General features: G+C 47.3%; 1 protein-coding gene across 1 annotated transcript; it reads right to left on the reverse strand.

The window, feature by feature from the left end:
* Positions 1-8,755: 8,755 nt before the first annotated feature.
* UCRPA7_8536 (hypothetical protein) lies at positions 8,756-9,646 on the reverse strand (the record flags this gene model as incomplete). The annotated part of the gene is made up of 1 exon (XM_007921048.1): positions 8,756-9,646. The coding sequence occupies one exon, from the start codon at positions 9,644-9,646 to the stop codon at positions 8,756-8,758; it is 891 nt and encodes a 296-aa protein (XP_007919239.1).
* Positions 9,647-19,924: the final 10,278 nt, after the last annotated feature.

Below are 19,924 nucleotides of genomic sequence, written 5' to 3' on the forward strand. Positions count from 1 at the left end.
CAATTCTCCGAAGAGAAGTACATATTGCCCGTCGTCCGTAGCTTCCTCTTGGCAGGCCGTGGGGAACTGTTCTGCCATCTTAGCCGATTCCTGATACGTCCATATTGCCGGGAATGAGTGCAAATATGGACAGCCAAATCTTTAATGGTATTCATATATACTATTCTTAGAGCATTATATCTGGCCTTGAACTTCGTGACGAAGGGGATCTGATCTGGAATTCTTCACATAGAATGTCTAGCCAAAAGAGAACCCCCCGATGTATCCTCGTTTCTAAATCGTGAAGCTTGTCACCGCTAACTTCAAGGATCTGTAAGCACGGGGATTTTAGCCGCAATATCAGTGACACCACACATCACTATATACCACAGTCCTAAGTGACGGGATGCGGGGACTCATTCAGATTACCTTTCTAGTCGAGGCAAAGAACTTCTGCATCAACCGATTGGCTATGCAAAATTGCCGTGGAAGGGATGGGGATCTATAAAACCCGGAAGGGCGGCAAGCCAGGGTACAATTCTCCGCGAAGGCCTTGCGTGTTACGAACAATACAGCTAGACAAGCTAACCCTTTCAGTGTCCACCAAGCTAAAGGGCTTGGTGGCGAGATGGAAAGATGTAGCCTTTAATGTGTATGAAGTTATATGAAAGTGTTTTGCTTTAGAATGAGTTCATCGCCTCCGACACTCTGTCTTCCCTCCTTGCTATTTCCTCGTTCGCGATCTAGAAGACAACCAGCTGCACAAGTTTGTTGCCAAGCAATTGCGAAGGCTCTATCGCCTTGTCGTCGCAGATGCATGCTAAGCATGTTGATAGGGCTGATTTACATCCAAACACCCAGATCTCCTTCACCCTCGATCACTTTGCCCTCTTCATATGTCTTCCGGGCCCATACCCAAGGCTCTTTCGGATCACTGATCCACTCCGTAGTTGGATAGAACCGTTCATTCTTCTTGATAGTGATGACGAATGGGGTCTTGTCATAGGCACAGCCTCTAAGCTGAAAGTCTAGAGTCTAGTTAGCACCAGTATAAATACCGTGATAGAGGTACCTACATGTATTGTCTGGAATATTTGCCACACTGGACACTAAGGATTCGAGGGTTGGTGTGGGGGTCCCATTCATGTGGGTGATGAAGCTCGATGACCACAAATTGTATCGGGATGATGGCGCCCCGTAGAACCTGGAGGAAATGTACACCTCGCTTGGCAATTCCTTGATATGTTGTCGGACAGCCAAATGGGGCTTCTGTAGGAGGACCCCGCATAATGTAGCAATGTGAGTCGTTTCCACGTCGTCATCGGCGACAGTGTGCAGTTCTACGTTGATCTGCTCTCTGCGACGAACAACAACAGCTTCAAGCGTCTCGTGCCAGTGCAACACGTCCAATTCAGATGCCATGGTGATAATCTTCCCGTTCAGGGAGAGCAAGATGTCTCCCTCAAGAAGCTGCCCGGGTTGGTCGTTGAAGATTCGCTTGACCATGAATAGTTGATGATGTAGTGAATGCTCTTCTGCTTTCGTGATCCACTCATCGGAAACACCCATGACCCTGGCTTGGAATAGAGGTATAGCTTCAAACTCAACCGGAAGCAATCGCAGCTTAGGTATAGTTCCATCTCTAATAGAGGAGATGACTGGAACTATCGCGCAAGCCTCTAAGCCGAAATGATTTCTATACGATCCATCGTAGAACAGCCAGACTGCTTGAACAATGCCGGACTCAGTCATGAGAACGCCGCTGTTGCAAGAATCACCTAAGCTGGTTTCTATATTCACCTTGTCGGCATTCATGGGACGGTAACGAGGTACTGAATGAGGGGTGAATGCTAATGGCCGCACCGCGGTAACTATTGTTGGTGCATAAGACAGATGAGTGTCGTTGTCATATCCGACAAAGAGAGTAGACGTTCCTTGTGTGATGTTTTCGGTGCTCAAAACCGCGGTTTGAACTGGCGCATCCAACAGTTCGGGATCATATTGGAGGAGGGTGTAGTTCTGTGATGGGTGCAAGAAGATAATCCGGCCCTCGATGAAGACGGAGTCTGCCACAGTAATGACAATATCACAGAGCCTGTGGCGTACGACAGTCCTCGATATCAAGACAATGCCTCTCTCAGCATCAATGATGAGGCCTATACCTGATATTACATGTTGTGTACCTCCATCTAGGAGAAATGGCACCGTGCACTGGACGTGAACAAAGCTTCGAGTAATGCCGGCCACAGCAGGATGCTTTATATGGCTGAGTCCGCGAAAGGTCACTTTGCTGCGTTTTGGTGTTGACGGTGGCAGCGCATCCGCTAGAATTTCGATGTCCCATATCCCGGTTTTATCATTCCGTGTGAGCAACTTCATCTTTGACGACCAATGCTTGTTGATGGTGATAAGGGAGGTGTGCGTGGTATGTAGATCAGATAAGTCTTTGTATATCATTATGACGCGAGCCCTATCTGGCAAACTCTTCATGACTTCAATGAACTTGTCAAGGCACGAAGTGTCCCTATAATCAATCGATTCAATAAGCCACCCGTTGCGTTTGGAGAGTTGCAGTAGTCCAGCTTCAGCAACATAGACGCCTCTACAAGCTATGGCGTATCGCTGGGCCATTTGGTAAGAGAGCTCGTTGAAATTTGCGCCAACGGCACTGAGAATTCTGCTTGGCGTCACTTTTTCCAGATCTTGAACTGCGACGTTCACTTCTACATCTTCACCACCTCGCTGTAGAACGACACTGACAACTTTGCCAATATTCGAGTTGAATATATTACTTAGTGGGAGGAACTGTGTCGTAAGCTCTCCGTTGACCGTGGTGATGATGTCACCCTCCTTGATCTTCCCATCTGAGGGCCCATCAGGGATGACGGTTTCGACCACGAGCATATGATCTTCGTGCGGGAAGGCTTTTCTTGCCGCAGTCTCCCAATCTGCCCTGAGACCAAGTCGGCGACATTCATCGAACGGCTTTAATAGAAATTTGCATTGGATGTCGCCTCTCATTATAGGTTGCTCTTGTTGTAAAAGCTGAATGGCACGAAGAGGGCCATGGAGTGGAAGAAAGTAATCCGTGGAGGCTCCATCTGTTCTCACTCCCGCTTGTAATGCAATCACATACCCATCAATATTGACAACGGGACTCCCAGAGCTACCCCCGGCGGCAGCAGCGTTAGCTTGGTAGTAGCAAGTGTTAAAGTCCTGATATCCGCTGTATATCGGCGCATTGCGGTCGAGACGATTGATGAATCCCGACAAGATGCTGAGCTTTTCTCCCACGTCATTGCCAATGACTCTGATCTCCACTCCAACTAGAATAAACAGTCAACAATCCTGAAGAGCAATAGACTAGAGACGAAGTTACCTTTCGCGAGGTCCGGTCGAAGTGTCAATGCGCTAATATCTGTGTGCTTAACATCTTCGGGGTCGAATCTCAGTATGCCAAAGTCGTGGATAGGATCTCGATAAACAGGAAAGGCGTCAACCTCTTCTTGATTGTAGAAAGCGATAGATCCCCAGAAGGGTCCAGCCCCTACTATATGCCGATTCGTAAGCACATAACTAAAGTGTATTAATATCGTTCCTAATTCATGATTTGACATTCGTACCCATTCTTCGCATCAACTATGAAGCCCGACCCTTCGCTCGTTTGAGCCACCTCCGTATCAAATGAAGTTGGGTGGCAGAACCGAACTGATACGATGCTGCGTACAGACTCATCAATTGTACGTTGCCACGCATGCGACTCGCCTCCCGATGAAGCGTTTGTCCCCACAGCCCTCGCTTCTTCTTGTGGTGAAGAATCAGGCAGCTTCTCGCCTGGTGCACTCACGACGTCATCGTGTTGTTCAAGCGCTGTTTCTCCTACTGGGAAGTCTGATGTTTTAGCATTGTCCATGGTGCTCTCGAAGCTATTGAACTTAGCAAGCGCTCTTTCTTGTCTGTTTTAGCGAGACTGTAGCAAATATTGATGTCAAGATTCTCTGAAATGAAGGCAGTTTGGTGTTTCAATCTTCAGCCACTGGACAGTGCACTGCCCATTGCGCAAACTATCTTTGGACTCTCACTGGTCAGCGTTACAAGGCAGAAGAAAGGGAATTGGGGGCCGAACAGATCTGTGAGTAACCGATGGATACTGTAATCCAATGAGACGACGAATCGTTCCGAAAAGGAAGCGGGGAACGCAGTGATTGTAACTTGCAGAATGGAGGACCTCAAACTGAATTTGTGAGCCTAAGCGAGAGGTATTGTTAGTGCCTGAATCAATTGCGCAGTGCTGCCTGACCTTTGCTCTCATCTTTCCGCAAATGAACATCGAACAACGCATGCTGTGACTTGGCTCATTCGAAGCATACTTGAGAGTCTGAATTTTGTTCAACGTGGCTGTGCTCCACGGATTTCGGCTCATGAACTGAACTGAGAATACGCCGCATCACGGTTGAGGGTTGAGGCAGGAGCGGAAAAAGGGTAAAATATTTGAATGCTCACCCCTAATAATCAGCTAGGGGCTATATATGCCCTTATGATACTGACCTGCTTGCAGAGACAGTTTGGGAAGAATATTTTCACCCGTAGCACTGAAAGTGCATTGATGAATGACCTTGGCCTGCTCGAGCTCGTGCGCCGTTACCATGATTGAGGTCTACGTATGCCTGGAGTGATTGGAGAATCATTTTATTGTTTGTCTTTGGCAGCTTATTGGGAGCTGCCTTCATTGTCTCACAAGTATTGATGCCAGAGACGGCCACCATGCCACCTCATATTGCTGGTCAGCGTACTGTCCTCGCCTCATTCTTTTTCTCGACCATGACAGGGGGAGCAATGATGGTGGTTACATACTGGATCGCGATTTGGTCTCAAGCAATCCGGACGTCAGCGCCGTGAAGGCAGGAGAAAGGACTATTGCGCTTGTTCTTTCGCAAGTGGTCGGCGCAATCATAGGCGGTGGCTCTGCGCAACTGATCGGATATCCATCTCCGATCATGGTGGCAAGTGCTATCTTCACGTCTGCTGGTGCTGGCATGTTGTCAACTATGTCAGTCAATGCCAGTTCAGGTGAATGAATTGGCTACCAGGTGCTTGTCGGTCTAGGCCTTGGCTTTGGTACGCAGCAGGCCTCTCTCGCTATCCAGACGGTTCTGACAAAAGATGATATACCGTTCGCAATTTCTCACATTTTCTTCGGAATACAATTCGGTGGTTCAATTTTTGTGTGTGTTGGTCAGAACATCTTCAACCAACAACTCATCCAGCGCTTAACCAAGGCTGCCATTCCCGGGCTCAACATATCGACCATACTCAGCACTGGCGCTACAGAGCTGCGCGGCCTTGTCCATGAAGAAGCAGACCTGATCAAATTACTTTTTGCTTATAATCAGTCGCTCACCTCAGTGTTCTATGTCGCGGCTGGCGCAGCAGTTGCTGGTATCCTCGGCGCCTTACTTGTCGGATGGAAAAGTGTCAAGGGAGTTGAGCCAGTGCACCGAATTTGCCTTATGTCGTAAGAATGGAGATAGCAGTCATGTATCGTTAGATGCGGAAGATTTTATGGTGTTTGGACGTGCTTGATTCGGAAACTTGCATACAAAACCCAAACATGCCATCGCTCCCTGGCAAATACCCAACTGTCCTCTACAATCCGCTCTATATAGAACCCCTCTCGATAGTCGTACATATATAGTTCTATAGAACAAATTTTTGAAGTGCAGATTTCGATGTGATGAGTAGAGAAGCCTCCGGGTAGCTTCTTTCATCATCCATGATGTTGTCGAGGCTGTCAGAGCCATTATATCCAGCCGGCTACCTCCTGTTCTGAGCCCCAATCTGTGCTTTTGTTCTTCGGACTATCAGCGCCCCAATTGGGAACTGGTTGCCATGTTGCTGGTCTCGGCTTCCGGCCTAGCCATATCGCAAAGCCTGAGCTGCGCCGCTCTAGTCTAGCCTTGATGTTTCCAGCTCGTCGCTTTAGCGCGCCGAAGTCATCAATATTGCCTAAAAGTTGCCTTGTATCGTTATCTAAGGCACACATCGTCGCAATAGATGAGCTTTTGAGAATTTGCAAATTTGATGAAGAAGAATACGAAATGGTGGCTGCAAGAAAGACGCATGTCATTAAGAGTTGCGACGCAATCATTGCCATCCAGCCCCAATGTATTTTGACCAATGTCTGTGGTACGAAAACCGTACCCTTGACAATTGCTGTGTCTCGTCCTTTGGCGTACCTGATCGATCCTTCTCGCGCCCTTAACAGACAGTTTAGTCATTTAAATGTCAATTAAAGGACTGCAACTTACAGGTTGGTCAGCGTCTGCGCCATGTTCTCCACCACGCCATTGATGTTCTGGAACTGGTCCTTTGGGGCAAGTTTCTCAGCACTCATAAAGCCACCAAACAAAGCGAACGAGAAAGCTTCGGCCATGCCTCCCCCGGTAGATGCAATAGAGAAGCCACGTGCCTGGTCCGTCAGTACGGAGGCTTGCATGGACTCGGCGACTAGGATAGACCCCAGATTTGCTGTCAGCACGTCGATGGTATATTTCTCGCCTTCTCGAGCACCTGGGGGAGCCTGAAGCTCTATCTCTACCCTAGCAAGAGTCTCGTTGCATTTACCAGTTGCAAAACACGAGGCGACTGCCGGGGACCATGCTGAGTTTAAGAGAAGGGAACTGGGGTTCTTGGGCAAGACCTCCATTCCAAGCTCCGTCGTAACAGCTCGGCCATCCCTGACCTCAGTCGAGAAAGTTTTCGTGCACCAGTAGAACGCTATTTCGACCAATTCAAAGTTATCCACGTCTCCGATAGATGCGTTCGTTATCGGACTGTTTGAATACGCAATGAATTGATTATTGATGATGAGCTCAGTGACTGACGCGTTGAAAGCACCGGTCGGGCTAGAGAGAGGTCCAATAACAATTGGTAATGATGGCGGAATAGACGAGGTAGTACTGTTCTCCAGGCTCAGCATGTTGCCTGCTGTAAGTGTAGCAGTAATCATAGCCGCCAGCTGTCCGGCAGTGGCATTCCTGAGGTTATCAAGCAACTTAGCGTTGCTATTCGTCTCGGTCATGTTGACTACTGCACTACACACAGCCAAAGAACCGTAGGGCTCCCACTTGCAATCTCCAGAGGAGCAAGTTGGGGCGACGAACGGCACTGTTTCGTTTGGAGAGAAAAATGCTCCGTTTAAGAGTGCTTGTTTTTCCAATCTTGCGTCTTGCGGCGCTGGTCACGGTCTCAGCTTTTGCGAGAATAGTGCCAACAGATACGAACATTGCTTACCGAGCACTAAATTGGCACCATCATAAAGAGAAAAGCTGGTAGCTCTGGCAACTGTGGCAGTTCCACTCGTCGACTCGGTGTTTTGTATTCGAATTTCGACTGCTTGTTGAGTCATCGTTGAAGTCAGAAAGCCGCTTAAAGTTATGATAGCTCCGAGACAAGCAAGTAAACTACAGCGTATAAGCAATGCGTTTCATACTGGCCAAAAGGTCTTTGACGGGCCATGGTTTTCATACCCTTTAAACTGAACAAGCAGCTTTACACAGCCCCATGATCCCTTGCTCGCTTCGTCGAAAGTCTGAAAATCTGACAGAGGCTTCCGTTCTGATATGAACCACAGCCATTTCAATTGACCGAGACCTTCGAAAATTGGAAGCATGAAGGCAATCTTTGCTAGAGAAGTGAGAAATGCCAGAAATGTGTTTAATGTGATATTCAGCGGCCATCTTGGCGGAGGTTTGCCGTCTGCGCGGTACAGTACAATAACGATAACTACAGAACCCTATAAATCAATGTTTCTCATGGTATTTCTATGGTTCTTACCAGCCAGAAATATTGCTCCAAGCAGTAGGGATAGAACCTCAGTGATCCACCAAAGAGAATTTTGCTGTGAGAGAGAGCGAATTTGGCGTTCATCTCGGTCAGGGAGCATGTGATGAAATTCTGGAGACTGGCTGTTTCTTCCAGGATCACTCCAATCTGTGAAGGTGTTGTTTCCTAGAGAACCTTCTGGCAAGGAGCTGTGGCTGTTATAGCTGAATGATTTGTTGTGTGTCTGCCATCGTTGTTTCCAAGGAGCAGCGGAGCCGGCTCCGCTATCCATCTTCGGCAACGCTCACAGCACTCAACTAGATCAACTGACTTAGAGGTTGAAGGGTCTTTTATATAAGCCTCTCCCTTTAGACACTCGCCATGAATTACCAGGGGTCAACGCTGACGTGCATTAGCGGGGTGGCCTCCCTTTCAGCTTACGGTGGTGGCGCTTCGTGCGATTGGCAGTGGTCCGAAGGCGCTGCTGACCGGCTGACAAGGCGACCTTCCTAGGATTCATCTAATAGGCGCTTGGCTTTTTGCTTTCTTGCTTGCCAAAGTCCCTTCACCGTGTCCATGAGCCGTGATTGACCCAACACACTCTCTATTTAGATGTCATACCCCCCTTAGGGAGATTTGCAGAATGTAACTCCTATCTCGGGTCTTAAGAGTACATCTAGTGTTTGCATTAGCTTGCTGAGGCATTCCCTAGAACTTGATGGGTCATCCATCAGTTGATATGATTTCTTTATCGAATGCAAAGGGTTCATTACTAATCACTCTGCCTATACATAAAACCAGGCAATTAGTTTCCGGCGTCACGGACTGACCTGTAACCCGCAGACAATAGCCTATCTGTTCGGGCACAACGAGGCTCGCGTTCGCCCCACCAGGCGTAGCATTGAACATTTCGCATTACTTATCACTGCCCCTCTTTTCCAAATCTCCTGTTTTAAGCCCCTATCACAACGTCGCCTCTCCTCTCAAGAGGTTCGACGGCAAGTCTGACTAGCTTGCCACGCTCGACTCTGCCCTCAACGGTCGTGTTGAAGGGTGCGCGCAGCTTGAAGTCCGCAGTCCACTCTATAGGCCACGCTGGCAGCAAACGGATTGTTCGGCTGGCATTGCCGTATGTCTGCATCAACATCTCTTGGAGTGCAATCATGCCCGTTCCTCCCATGTCCATCTCGGGCGTCCAGTCAAACCCAGGACCCCAGAAGGTCGGAAAGCGGTGTGCATTACTATCCTGCAGCTTCAGGGTCGTTATGTTCCGAGCCATGTCCGTTAAACCCATGTCAGCCATCCATATCGCGTCCTGTTTCCACCCCTGGTAGCCGTGGAAGGCCTGAGTGTCGCTGTCATAGAGGTATGTATTCATGGCATAGCTGAGATTTGGCAAGCCGACTCCGTACTCATGCCAAGGGAAGACGGGGTATAGCTGGGGAATCTCAGTATTCTGAATTCGGGCCCAAGTTTCAGCTGGGGCGATGGTTTGGCGGCCCTGTTGATACCGCAGGGGCGTCTTTGGTATTCGTTTTAGGAGGCCCTCGTAATAGCTGGTATTACCGATAGTATAGCTGGGATTGACCTGCAGTATTCGACTGACCACCGCTCGCAGGCCGCTTACGGTGGATGCTGGGTTGTATGCCCCCTTGTATGTCTCGCATGCGGTTGCCGGATAAAGTACAAGTGTCTCGTTTCCGTACGTGCCAGACAAACCATATGCATCTCTAGACTGCTGTTGTTGGGTGTAGAACACATCAAACCACATGATCTCGTTTTCAATGAACGGCATATAAGGAGTCAGATCAAAGGAGAAGAAATCGCTAGCATCCAGAATCATCATACAAAACTCAAGCTATGCTGCAATGTCAGTAATTTACAGAGATACTCAGACTAAAACGAGCACTTACTGCTGTATCAGATAACCACATTATCCAAGCGTCGAACTCGAGCCCTGGATTGAAGCTTAGTGGTCGTTTCCCATGGTATATGAATTCATTTGAATTGAAATTGTAAATCTGCGGTAGGCCCGAGTTGTCGATCTGCTCTGTCAGCCAAGAATGATTGATATTGTAGTAGACCCGTCCACGCATAGTCGAAGTGCTAACGATATTTCTGTAGAATTCAAATTGAGGCACCATCAAGTCAACATCCCCCGATTTCAATAGGGGCCAGTAAAGTAAACGTTGATTCTGTGCTGTGAAAGTGCCGCCGCCCCAACGCCGAAAATCGGGCGAATAAGGGTACTTCTGAGTAATAAACCCCGGATCGAAGGTGAAAAGAGCACCGTTGAATTTGGAGGGCCACTTCGCAAAGGCATTGCAGCCAAGCATATATCTGAAGAGCTGATAGTTGCGTCCTACTTGGAACGAGGGGTCTGACTCATTAGCATCGCTATTGACAAATATGTAACTCCGGTCCCAAAAGCTATTCCACCATGACTTTGTAGCATTGTGACTACTTTCTGAAGCAGATTCAGTTACAGAAAGAAGCTGTGACTGCCAATCATCAAGGGAGGAGGTCTGATTTTGGTGTGTGATTATGACGAGATTGTGATATTTAGATGGCCTTTTGCTTTGGAGATTCCATGACATATATGAGGTATTCGCATATACACCTTCGGTGATATCAACAGGTACCAGGCCTGACCCACTCATGTATATCCCAAAAGTATTGTTGGTGATTGGATCGAAGATATCTCCCTTGTGGTCCGAAATTTGTTGTTGAGCCAAAGTAGCGTCGAGTAGACTTGTGTTGACAGTACGATGGCTACTGAGGATGCCTTCATTCTTCCAGAATTGCACGTCGTCCTTGTACGTGATAGGATTTACTCCAGGTATGCCATTCCAGGACGACTGTGCTTGCTCAGGCAGTGGCATGATATGGTCTTCTGTCCTCCACATCTCAAATGAGGCACTCAAAGTTGTTAGGAACGGTGTATCAATATCTGCATAAATGATTGGACTGAACATATCTACCCAGATGGTGATTTTTGAGTTCTGTTCACCACTGAAGATGATATATCCGTCTTCTAGCAGCAGCCTTTGTTCAAATTGCTGTCCTAGAGCGAAGGGATTCGGGTTCAGAGATAGACGTATCCTTCCAAGTTTCAACAGGCTGTTGTTTTCATCGAAACAGCCTGCTTTCGCAATGTAAAAAAGAATCGTACCATTTTCCGCCCATACGTTTAAGCCGAGATCATGCCCGCCGAGTGGCATTGAGCTTGATGAACCATTAATAGGCGGTGCTTGAGAGTTCCAAACGATATCATATCGCGGAGGTAGAATGCGTGTCTCTGCAAATTGAAGCAAGAGACACAGCAGAGCTGTGAACATAGTGAACACTCCTGCATTCATGTTAATGGCTAGTCACGCAGGCAGGGGATCAGAAATCAACATAACATCAAATGTGTCAAGTCACAGAGCTGGTTATTAGGCATCTCGAAAGCTTTACCCGTCGGTAGACACCGTTCAATCCCAGTTGGCGAGGGGCAGTATTTAAGCACATCTTGCCGGCCGACGGGAGAAAGATGATAGAACTAGAAGTCTTCCACTATAGGGCAGAACAAGTGGGGAATCATCCGTTTAGGGTAGTGATAGTCCCAATGTAAAGCAGGTCTGCAATAATGTGCATACCTTTCCTTCACGATTTACTCTAGTACTTGGTTGCCACTACCATTCTTCCCATCATAATTTTGTAAAGGTCATGTCACGTAATTAGCGTTGTGCACATCTAGCAAAAAGCGAGCGGCTTGTGCTTCTCCTGCTTATCTATTATTTCAGGGTTACACTCTACTCTATTTGCACATAAAAGCTAATCTCCCTGTCTGGTATGGGAAACAGTGGGTATCGCCCCTGCTGTATCTCAGCTAAAAATGTTTCTGGTTCGCTGTATGTTTTACATTTCGAGGTATTTGTCCAACTATGCAAGTAGCAATACGGTGTACTTCCGCCGCGTGAACTCAAATAAATGGCATAATATTTTCCCTATCATAATTGCTAGACGGTTAGACTTAACAAAAGCCATACAGATAGAACCTTAGTCCAAAAAAGAGACTGACCTCGGTGACATTAACATACGGTGATGCCGTAACAATAGGGAGCGCCCATCCAATAGTACCCACAGGTCTCGTTCCAGACCAGAGATTCTTTACGCCGCCAGTTGGTGTGTAAAGCTCGGATGGCTGTTCTGTAGTGGCCTCACCGAAATATAGTTGCAATTCGTAGTCGTTTGCTTGCTCTGCAATATTGACCCCAAATCCAGTCACATTGCCGCTTTTAGGAGCTCGAAAAAACTGGTATAAAATATTCTGGTCACGAGTGCCCAGCTTGCACGACCAAGTATAGTTCCCCGGCTTGCTCGCTACTGCAGCTTGTTGTTTCACTGATATTACTTGCGGTTGTTGGGTTTTGATGTCTATTTCGTAGCTGTTAACATAACAGTTCAGGGGTTTGATGTCACCGTTTTCGGTGAAGCTCAGCGGTTCCCAGTGACTGCCCGCCTTGCCTTCGTTGACATTACCAGTCCAAGTGTCAGAGCCGTAAAGCCACACATATGGGTCTCTATTGTCGTTCCTGCCTCGCGGTAGCTGTGAAACCATAGTATGCTGCCCACCACAGGAGCTATTAGTGATGCGAACCCTGTTTGATTCCAGCCACGGGCCAAGCGGATTCTTGCTCTTGATATAGCTAGTGTCTGTAGAGTCGCAATAACCACAAATATGACCAAACTAAGATGATCATTAGTATTTTACTTTACAAGTTTGAAAACGAGCGACATTAGTGGCAAAATACCGTCAAATACCACCACCCATTGCGATGGAAGATGTCAAATGCTTCGATATTGGTGAGCTCAGTGACGATGTAATCAGCCTCCGTAGCTTTGTAGTCTGGCGTTAGCTTCTGCACGATACCATATGTAATATTCGGAGTCGAAAAAAGCGGTGGTCCGCTGACGTGTGGTGTAGTATCGTAGGCTATGTAACCATCACCATTTGGCCCAATTGTGATGCCAAAATCTCCATTGCCGTAGCTGCTATCACCTCGACTGTAGGGCATGGTTGGCTTGCCAATCTCAACAAAAGGCCCTGTAGGACTGGTAGAATTAAAAACAGTGTAGCTGTACGTAGATGCGCCAGAATTCTAGCATTTTTAGTCAGGCGATTCCATTCTCTTTGTTTGATGTCCATAGAACGTCACGTACCATCCACATAATATACTCGCTAGTCTTAGGATTTTGAATGACCTTGGGGCGAAAACAGGCTGCTACATCTGCACATGCAGCTTGCCAATAAGCAGTTGAGGCATCGAACAAGAAGCCTTCATCTTCCCATACAAGAAGATCTGTTGATGAATAGCTCTTGAAACCGCAGAACGGCGACGTGTAGTTTGATGTGCGCCAACGAAAGCCGCAGTTATAAGCAGTACCATAAAAGTAGTATCTGCCGTCAAAGAAGTACAATTTCCCATCGTGGGCGTCAAGGAGATTCCCTTCTGTATCAAACCGATAATTGTAATTAGGGAGCGTGATAGCTGTAGCCGTAGCTAATAGCAAGGTCCAAATGGTATCTCGCATAATTTTCTCCATATCGTCAACCCGCTTGCGTGAAAGCCCAAATCTTCTGTAAGATGCATCACACGCCAGCTGCTTGACAGCGAGAATAAAGAAATATCGGACATAATTGCCATGTCTTCAGTGTTGTAAACTATCGGTAGCTCATCGTTTCGCGCAAGAACTAGCCGAGATGTCGTGCGAGTGCGTGGCGATCACAATCTGTGTTTGGAGTAGCCTGGTTAAGCTTACTTGTACCCCGCACGCTTAAAGATGACAGCCTGCTAACTCCCAGACGGATCCTGGAGGATTGTGGGGAAATGCCGGTTGGTCGCAGCCAGAGCCCGAATGTCGAGTGATTGAGGCAATAGATGAAGAAGCACAAACCATAGAGTGTTGAGATATCACGAGTGCAAAAAGGTTCGGTTTCTTTTTTCGGTTTTTTTTTTTTTTTTTTTTGGGTTTGATAAGTTTCCAGAAATAGTCATGCCTTGGCACGCTCAATATAAAACACAGAATGTAATGACAGTTTTCATAATCTATCAAAAAGCTTTGGACAGTTGAATTATCTATCGTCTTGTTGATTTTTAGTCCTGCCTTGCTCACTCCTGTGAACAGTGCCACTGAACACTAAGGAGAATTAGGCCGTACTTTTAGTTACGCCCTCAAATTCCAGAATCGAGGGGATAATCTGCCCATGTCTCAACAGTTTCCTACTTCAAGTCTTATGTGACATCTGAAATGCAGACCCTTGGGCCAAATGCCGATCATCCCCCTCATTGAGGCAAGCCCCTCGGTCAACGGCAAACATTGGAATTAAGCGGTATGGCTAGGTCGGTGAGGAGACAGCTGGCAATTCGAGCGCTTAGTGTGTTGCCGTCATTGATAATTTCCCGTCGGAATTGGATATCGCAGTGCCCTCGCAAGCGCGGACCGGCATGATGGAAATCAGACATGCAAGCCATTGTTGAAGGTTCCGACGGACGGTATGCTTAGAAACGGAAGATAGGGTATATTTAACCCCGAATATCTTCAGCAGATAATTGAGCCCGTTAGAGCTAACTTATCAGATTATACCGTCCTGAGCTACAAGTAATTCAAAATGCGCCTTTTCAATTGCTTCTCCTCAATATTGACCGTACTTGCGTTCTGTGACAATGTCGCTGGTAGTGTTGCCTCAGCACAGATTCTTCAGGATATTATCTCTTACGATGAGTTCTCTATTAAGATCAATGATACCCGGATCTTCCTGTTTAGTGGCGAGTTTCATCCCTTTAGGTACATCACAATTAATAAAGATCGAGCCATCAATGCATGTCTTACATAAAATAGACTTCCTGTACCAGGGCTATGGTTGGATATATTCCAGAAAATAAAAGCAGTTGGCTTCAATGCGGTCTCGTTCTATGTTGACTGGGCTCTCCTCGAGGGGAAGCAAGGAGACTTCTCCGCAGAAGGAGTTTTTGCGCTCGAGCCGTTCTTTGAAGCAGCCAAAGACGCTGGCGTATATCTAATTGCTGTGAGAAAAGACGAACTATCCCCAGCTATATACAACGTCTAACATGAATAAGAGACCCGGCCGTACGTTAATCACTGTGGTAGACTCATCCATAAGGTAGTTGCTTACTGCTGAACAGCATACATCAATGCCGAGGCTTCGGGAGGAGGTGGTGATACCCAAACTTGAATAAAATATTCCCAGCTAACTCGGTTTGACTGTGTCAAGGCTTCCCAGGCTGGCTTCAACGTATCCCGGATTATCTGCGAGAAGCAAACACTCCCTACTTGGAGGCAGTGAAATTGTAAGCATACTGGCTTGAGAACGGTTTTGTCTTTCCACTAAAAGTTCACAACCAAGTTTTGAGAGCCAAATTGGCCCCATCATCGCAAAGGGACAAATCACAAACGGTGGGCCTGTCATTCTCGTGCAGCCTGAGAAGTAAGTTATCAGCTGAGGTGAGCAGAACACAGCTTAACCATATTCTAGTGAATATAGCTCTCCGCAGTATCTTTTGAGTCATTCATACATGCAGGACGTGCAAGATTGGTATCGAGACGCTGGCATAGTCCTGCCATTTATCAGCAACGACGGTTATGCCTATGGCAACTTTGCGCCCGGTACTGGTGTAGGGGCTGTAGATATTTATGGGTATGATAGTTATCCTTTGGGATTTAACTGTGCAAAGCCATATGTCTGGGCAGGGTTATCAAATCAATACTTTCCAGGCCTATCACCACCGACCAATACACCCACTAACAGCGTGGCAATCGATCCGCGATGGAATGATTTGCATGCGTTGGAAAGTCCATCAACCCCCCATTATGTTGCCGAGGTGAGTCTAAGACACCAGTGATACTTCAGATGAGTTTCTGACCTCTTAAGTTCCAAGGAGGTTCATTCGACAGTTGGGGTGGTGCTGGGTTTGAAGCTTGTGCCACCTTTACTGGTGCGGAATTCGAGCGAGTGTTTTACAAAAATGACTACAGTTTCGGACTGAAAGGCATTAACCTATACATGCTATACGGTGGTACTAATTGGGGTAACATACGGTTTGCCGTTGGGTACACTTCATACGACTACGGCGCAGCTATCAAAGAAGATCGCACCTTGACGCGAGAGAAATATGCCGAGTTGAAACTTCAAGCCAACTTTTTCAAAGTATCTCCATCATGGCTAATCGCAAATCCTAAGAACTTCACAAATCGCAGTGAATATGCCAACACGGATGCCATCACAGTGACGGCTCTCACTACCAATAAAACATCATTCTGGGTCATTCGACACTCCAATTACAGTAGCTTCGACAGTACCGACTATCAACTTACCCTTCCCACTACGTCAGGACAAGTGACAATTCCACAACTCGGAGGTGTATTGTCTCTACACGGCCGAGATTCGAAGATTATGGTTGTGGACTACCTTGTAGGAAATTACACTATTTTGTACTCTACAGCCGAGATCTTCACTTGGCAGACGCAACCCGGCAAGATAGTCCTAGTTGCCTATGCTGGCCCGGACGAGACTAATGAGTTTGCCATCAAAAGTAATCATGGCGAGAAGGTACGGATACTTGAAGGGGAATTAGAAGCCACTGCATTGTTGAATGATTCAACCGTAGTGCAATGGAGGACAAACAGCCAGCGAGCTGTTTTTACTTTTGGGGCTCTCGAAGTATATTTGCTTGGTATTGATATTTTCCCCTTTTGCCACCCTATCACAGGTGACTAATGCAGCCTGCAGATCGGTATTCAGCATATAACTATTGGGTTGTTGACGCACGGAATATCGGAACACTAGATTTAGGAAGCCCAGGCTCCGTCATTCTCAAAGCAGGCTACCTTGTAAGAAACGCTACGATTGAGGCGGATACGCTTCACGTCGTGGGTGACACCAATCAAACTACGTCGGTGGAGTTGCTCGGCTTCAATCAACAGGTCAGGCATGTCACCTGGAATGGACGAAAGCTATGCTGCCGACGGGCTGTATCAACGCACAATCTGCTGTGCTCCGTTTCGTTCAGTGCGCCGCATTTTGAACTTCCCGATCTCTCTAAGCTTGAATGGCACTATGCGGATAGTCTCCCTGAGGTTCTCCCGACATATGAAGATGCCGCGTGGACGAAAGCTAGCAATACATATACAAACAACACACAGAAACGCAATCTCACAACACCGACGAGTCTGTACTCAACAGACTATGGCTTTAATACAGGTACTCTGATATATAGGACACACTTTATAGCGAATGGTAATGAGTCTATACTCGGCGTGGAGACTCAGGGAGGTTCAGCCTACGGAGTATCCATGTGGCTAAACCAGACGTTCCTAGGTTCCTGGGTAGGAAAGCCAGGTACCTCGAGCTATTATCTGAACGTCATTTTGCCCATTCTACGTGCTTCGGAAATATATACAATTACGGTCGTGCAGGACATGATGGGCTTGGAAGAAAGCGGCCCCATCGGGCCAACAGGATTAGTATGGCTTCATTCCTTGAGTTGCGACTTAACGGTAATTGACATTCCGTGACAGAGCAAAACTCCCCGAGGTGTATTGAACTACAATCTTGCAGGCCACGAAGCCTCAACCCTCAGTTGGCTCATAACCGGTAATCTCGGTGGCGAGGATTATCAGGATCGTGTGCGAGGACCGTTAAATGAAGGCGGGATGTACGCGGAACGACAGGGCTGGCATCAGCCATATCCACCAACAGAGTCCTCGGACTTCTCATCGGCCTCGCCTTATCAAGGCCTTCAAAGTCCTGGCATTGCGTTCTACACGACATCATTCACGCTTAATATGCCTTTTGGTTGGGTATGTATCTGATTGAAGTGTTATCCCCTTTCGGGTTCTCAGTTGTCTTCTAATGAAATGTCAGGATATACCGCTGAGCTTTGTATTTGACAACATTACCACCAGTTCAGCCTATCGGGCGCAGCTTTTCCTCAACGGCTACCAGTTTGGAAAATATATAAGCAACATTGGTCCTCAAACATCCTTCCTAGTGCCTGAAGGCATTCTCGACTATCACGGAAAGAACTGGCTGGCCCTTACTCTTTGGGCCTTGGAAGAGGCCGGAGCCGTATTGCAAGATTTTCGAGTGTCTGCCGACGCCGTTATAGAGTCTGGTTATGGTTCGCCAGATCTGAGTCCGATGCCACGATGGTCATCTCGAGCAGGCGCCTACTAAGGCATTTTCATCTGGGTGAGGGCTAGGGCCACGACCTGCATTGTTTCAATAGTAGACAGGCACGTCTCAAACTTATCTAGGGTATCTGTAGCTTGTTCGTCGCAGAGCTCTGGTTACGCGATGTCTCCCAACGTTTCTTGACATCGTTCGTCAGATTAGCTCATCTTGATCCATACTACATTGGTCGTCTGCGGTTTCTAAGTAAAGTCACAACAAGATTCGACTTCTATCACACTTGGATTTCATGAATGCTTGTACAATCATACTCTGTCGTGAAAATATAGTCTCACAGGTCGCTTAGCTGGTCAGCAGTCAACGTTTGATTAATTCAACTTTTACTGTATGGCAATGCTTCTTAGTCTGCTGTACGATCACTTACTTCGAGTAAGCCACACTATAGACCACCTTAACCTTCTGTACTCTCCCCTCCAAGATCTTTTTGTCTATTGAGACTTCGAACGGAATTTTATAGACCACCGCGTTGCGCGCCGGTAGTCCCGTAATCTGACCGACTAGTACTTCATTCGCAGCACGAGGCTGCACTAGCGGAGTTTTGACAATGGCGAGTTTCTTATTCAAAGCTGAAGTGTTATTAGGCTTTGGAGGCTCGGTTTGAACATCAGATTGACCGGCCGATTTGATTATGTATTTCGGAATTGGCTTTACGAAGCCGCTGAAATCAGGGATTTTCTTCTTTCCAGACACCACCGCAGCTGCGGCGTCCTTATTGTCACCAGTTTTCGCATCTGATTTGGCCTTGTCGTCGGGCTTTACACCCACCACACTTGACTGGTCTCCACTAGCCGGCGGCTTGGGCGCTTGTGCAAGCCATGGCTTCCCCCAAGGCGACATGAAACTCGCCAGTGCTGAGAGCACATTTGACGAAATGCTACCAGAGGCGCCTGAAGTAGCCTGCGTTCCAAAGCCAGAAGTATTCGACCCTCTATTCGCCTTGCGGCCGTTGTTATTCCAGCTGCTCTGGCCGCTTGGCAACTGTTGAAACAGATTCGGGCCCCATGATGAAGCTAAGGCCTGGTTATTGTTTTTGGGAATTTTGGTCACTTTGAATGGGAATGACTGTTGCCCGGTTCCCGGAAGATTCTTCTTCGGACTGTCGTCCTTTTTCGGGGCCATGTTAAAATCAGGGTAGTGGGCCAACGCTTGGATTCGTGTTGATAATATGGTGGTCGCTAACCGAGTAGAGTCGGGTGGTGATTCCAGGCTTTGGAATTTCAGACTGAATTGTTGGCCTGAGTGAAAACCACACTTCTGAATGAAGAAAAATGTAGTTGAAATTCACTAGATGATTTTTTTTAAATCAAAAGTCAAATATGTATGGTGGTGAGTGGATCAGTGAGTCGGCTCTTTGAGGACCAAGAGCCCACCACCGTAGCGTGCCGGAAGCGGATAAATTGGTGTGAAACAAAGACCGGGCACATCAACGCGAACCCATGCATAAGCCCAGTCATACAATAAGACTCGAAAGGTAGCTATTCAGCAGAGAGTATCAACTCCGTCTGCAATGATAGAATGTCCTAACAAGATCGTCGAAGAAGTAAGTGGTAGTGTGAGCCTAACCATCACCGAGGTAATTTAGATACCAATAGAGCATAACTAAAAAGCCCCGTACACATCCAAGTCTATCACACCTACTTACTTCATATGCTACATCTTACGCGAATGTAGCAGTTGGGTGGCATCAACCTTGGTTGTTCAACACTATAGATTTAGCAAACCCTAGAGTAAAAGACTAATCAACACCGTGCAATGCGGCAAGGACGATGTCATGCAGAGTGGTAATGACCAGCAGCAGTAAAGCGACGGCTAAGCAAGTCATCTGGAGCCAGTCTGTCTTCCAAACCAACACGCAAGTTGCGACCA

The sequence above is a fragment of the Phaeoacremonium minimum genome (assembly GCF_000392275.1).
Source record: "Phaeoacremonium minimum UCRPA7 unplaced genomic scaffold PA7_03_scaffold_597, whole genome shotgun sequence".
NCBI classification, from domain to species: Eukaryota; Fungi; Ascomycota; class Sordariomycetes; order Togniniales; family Togniniaceae; genus Phaeoacremonium; species Phaeoacremonium minimum.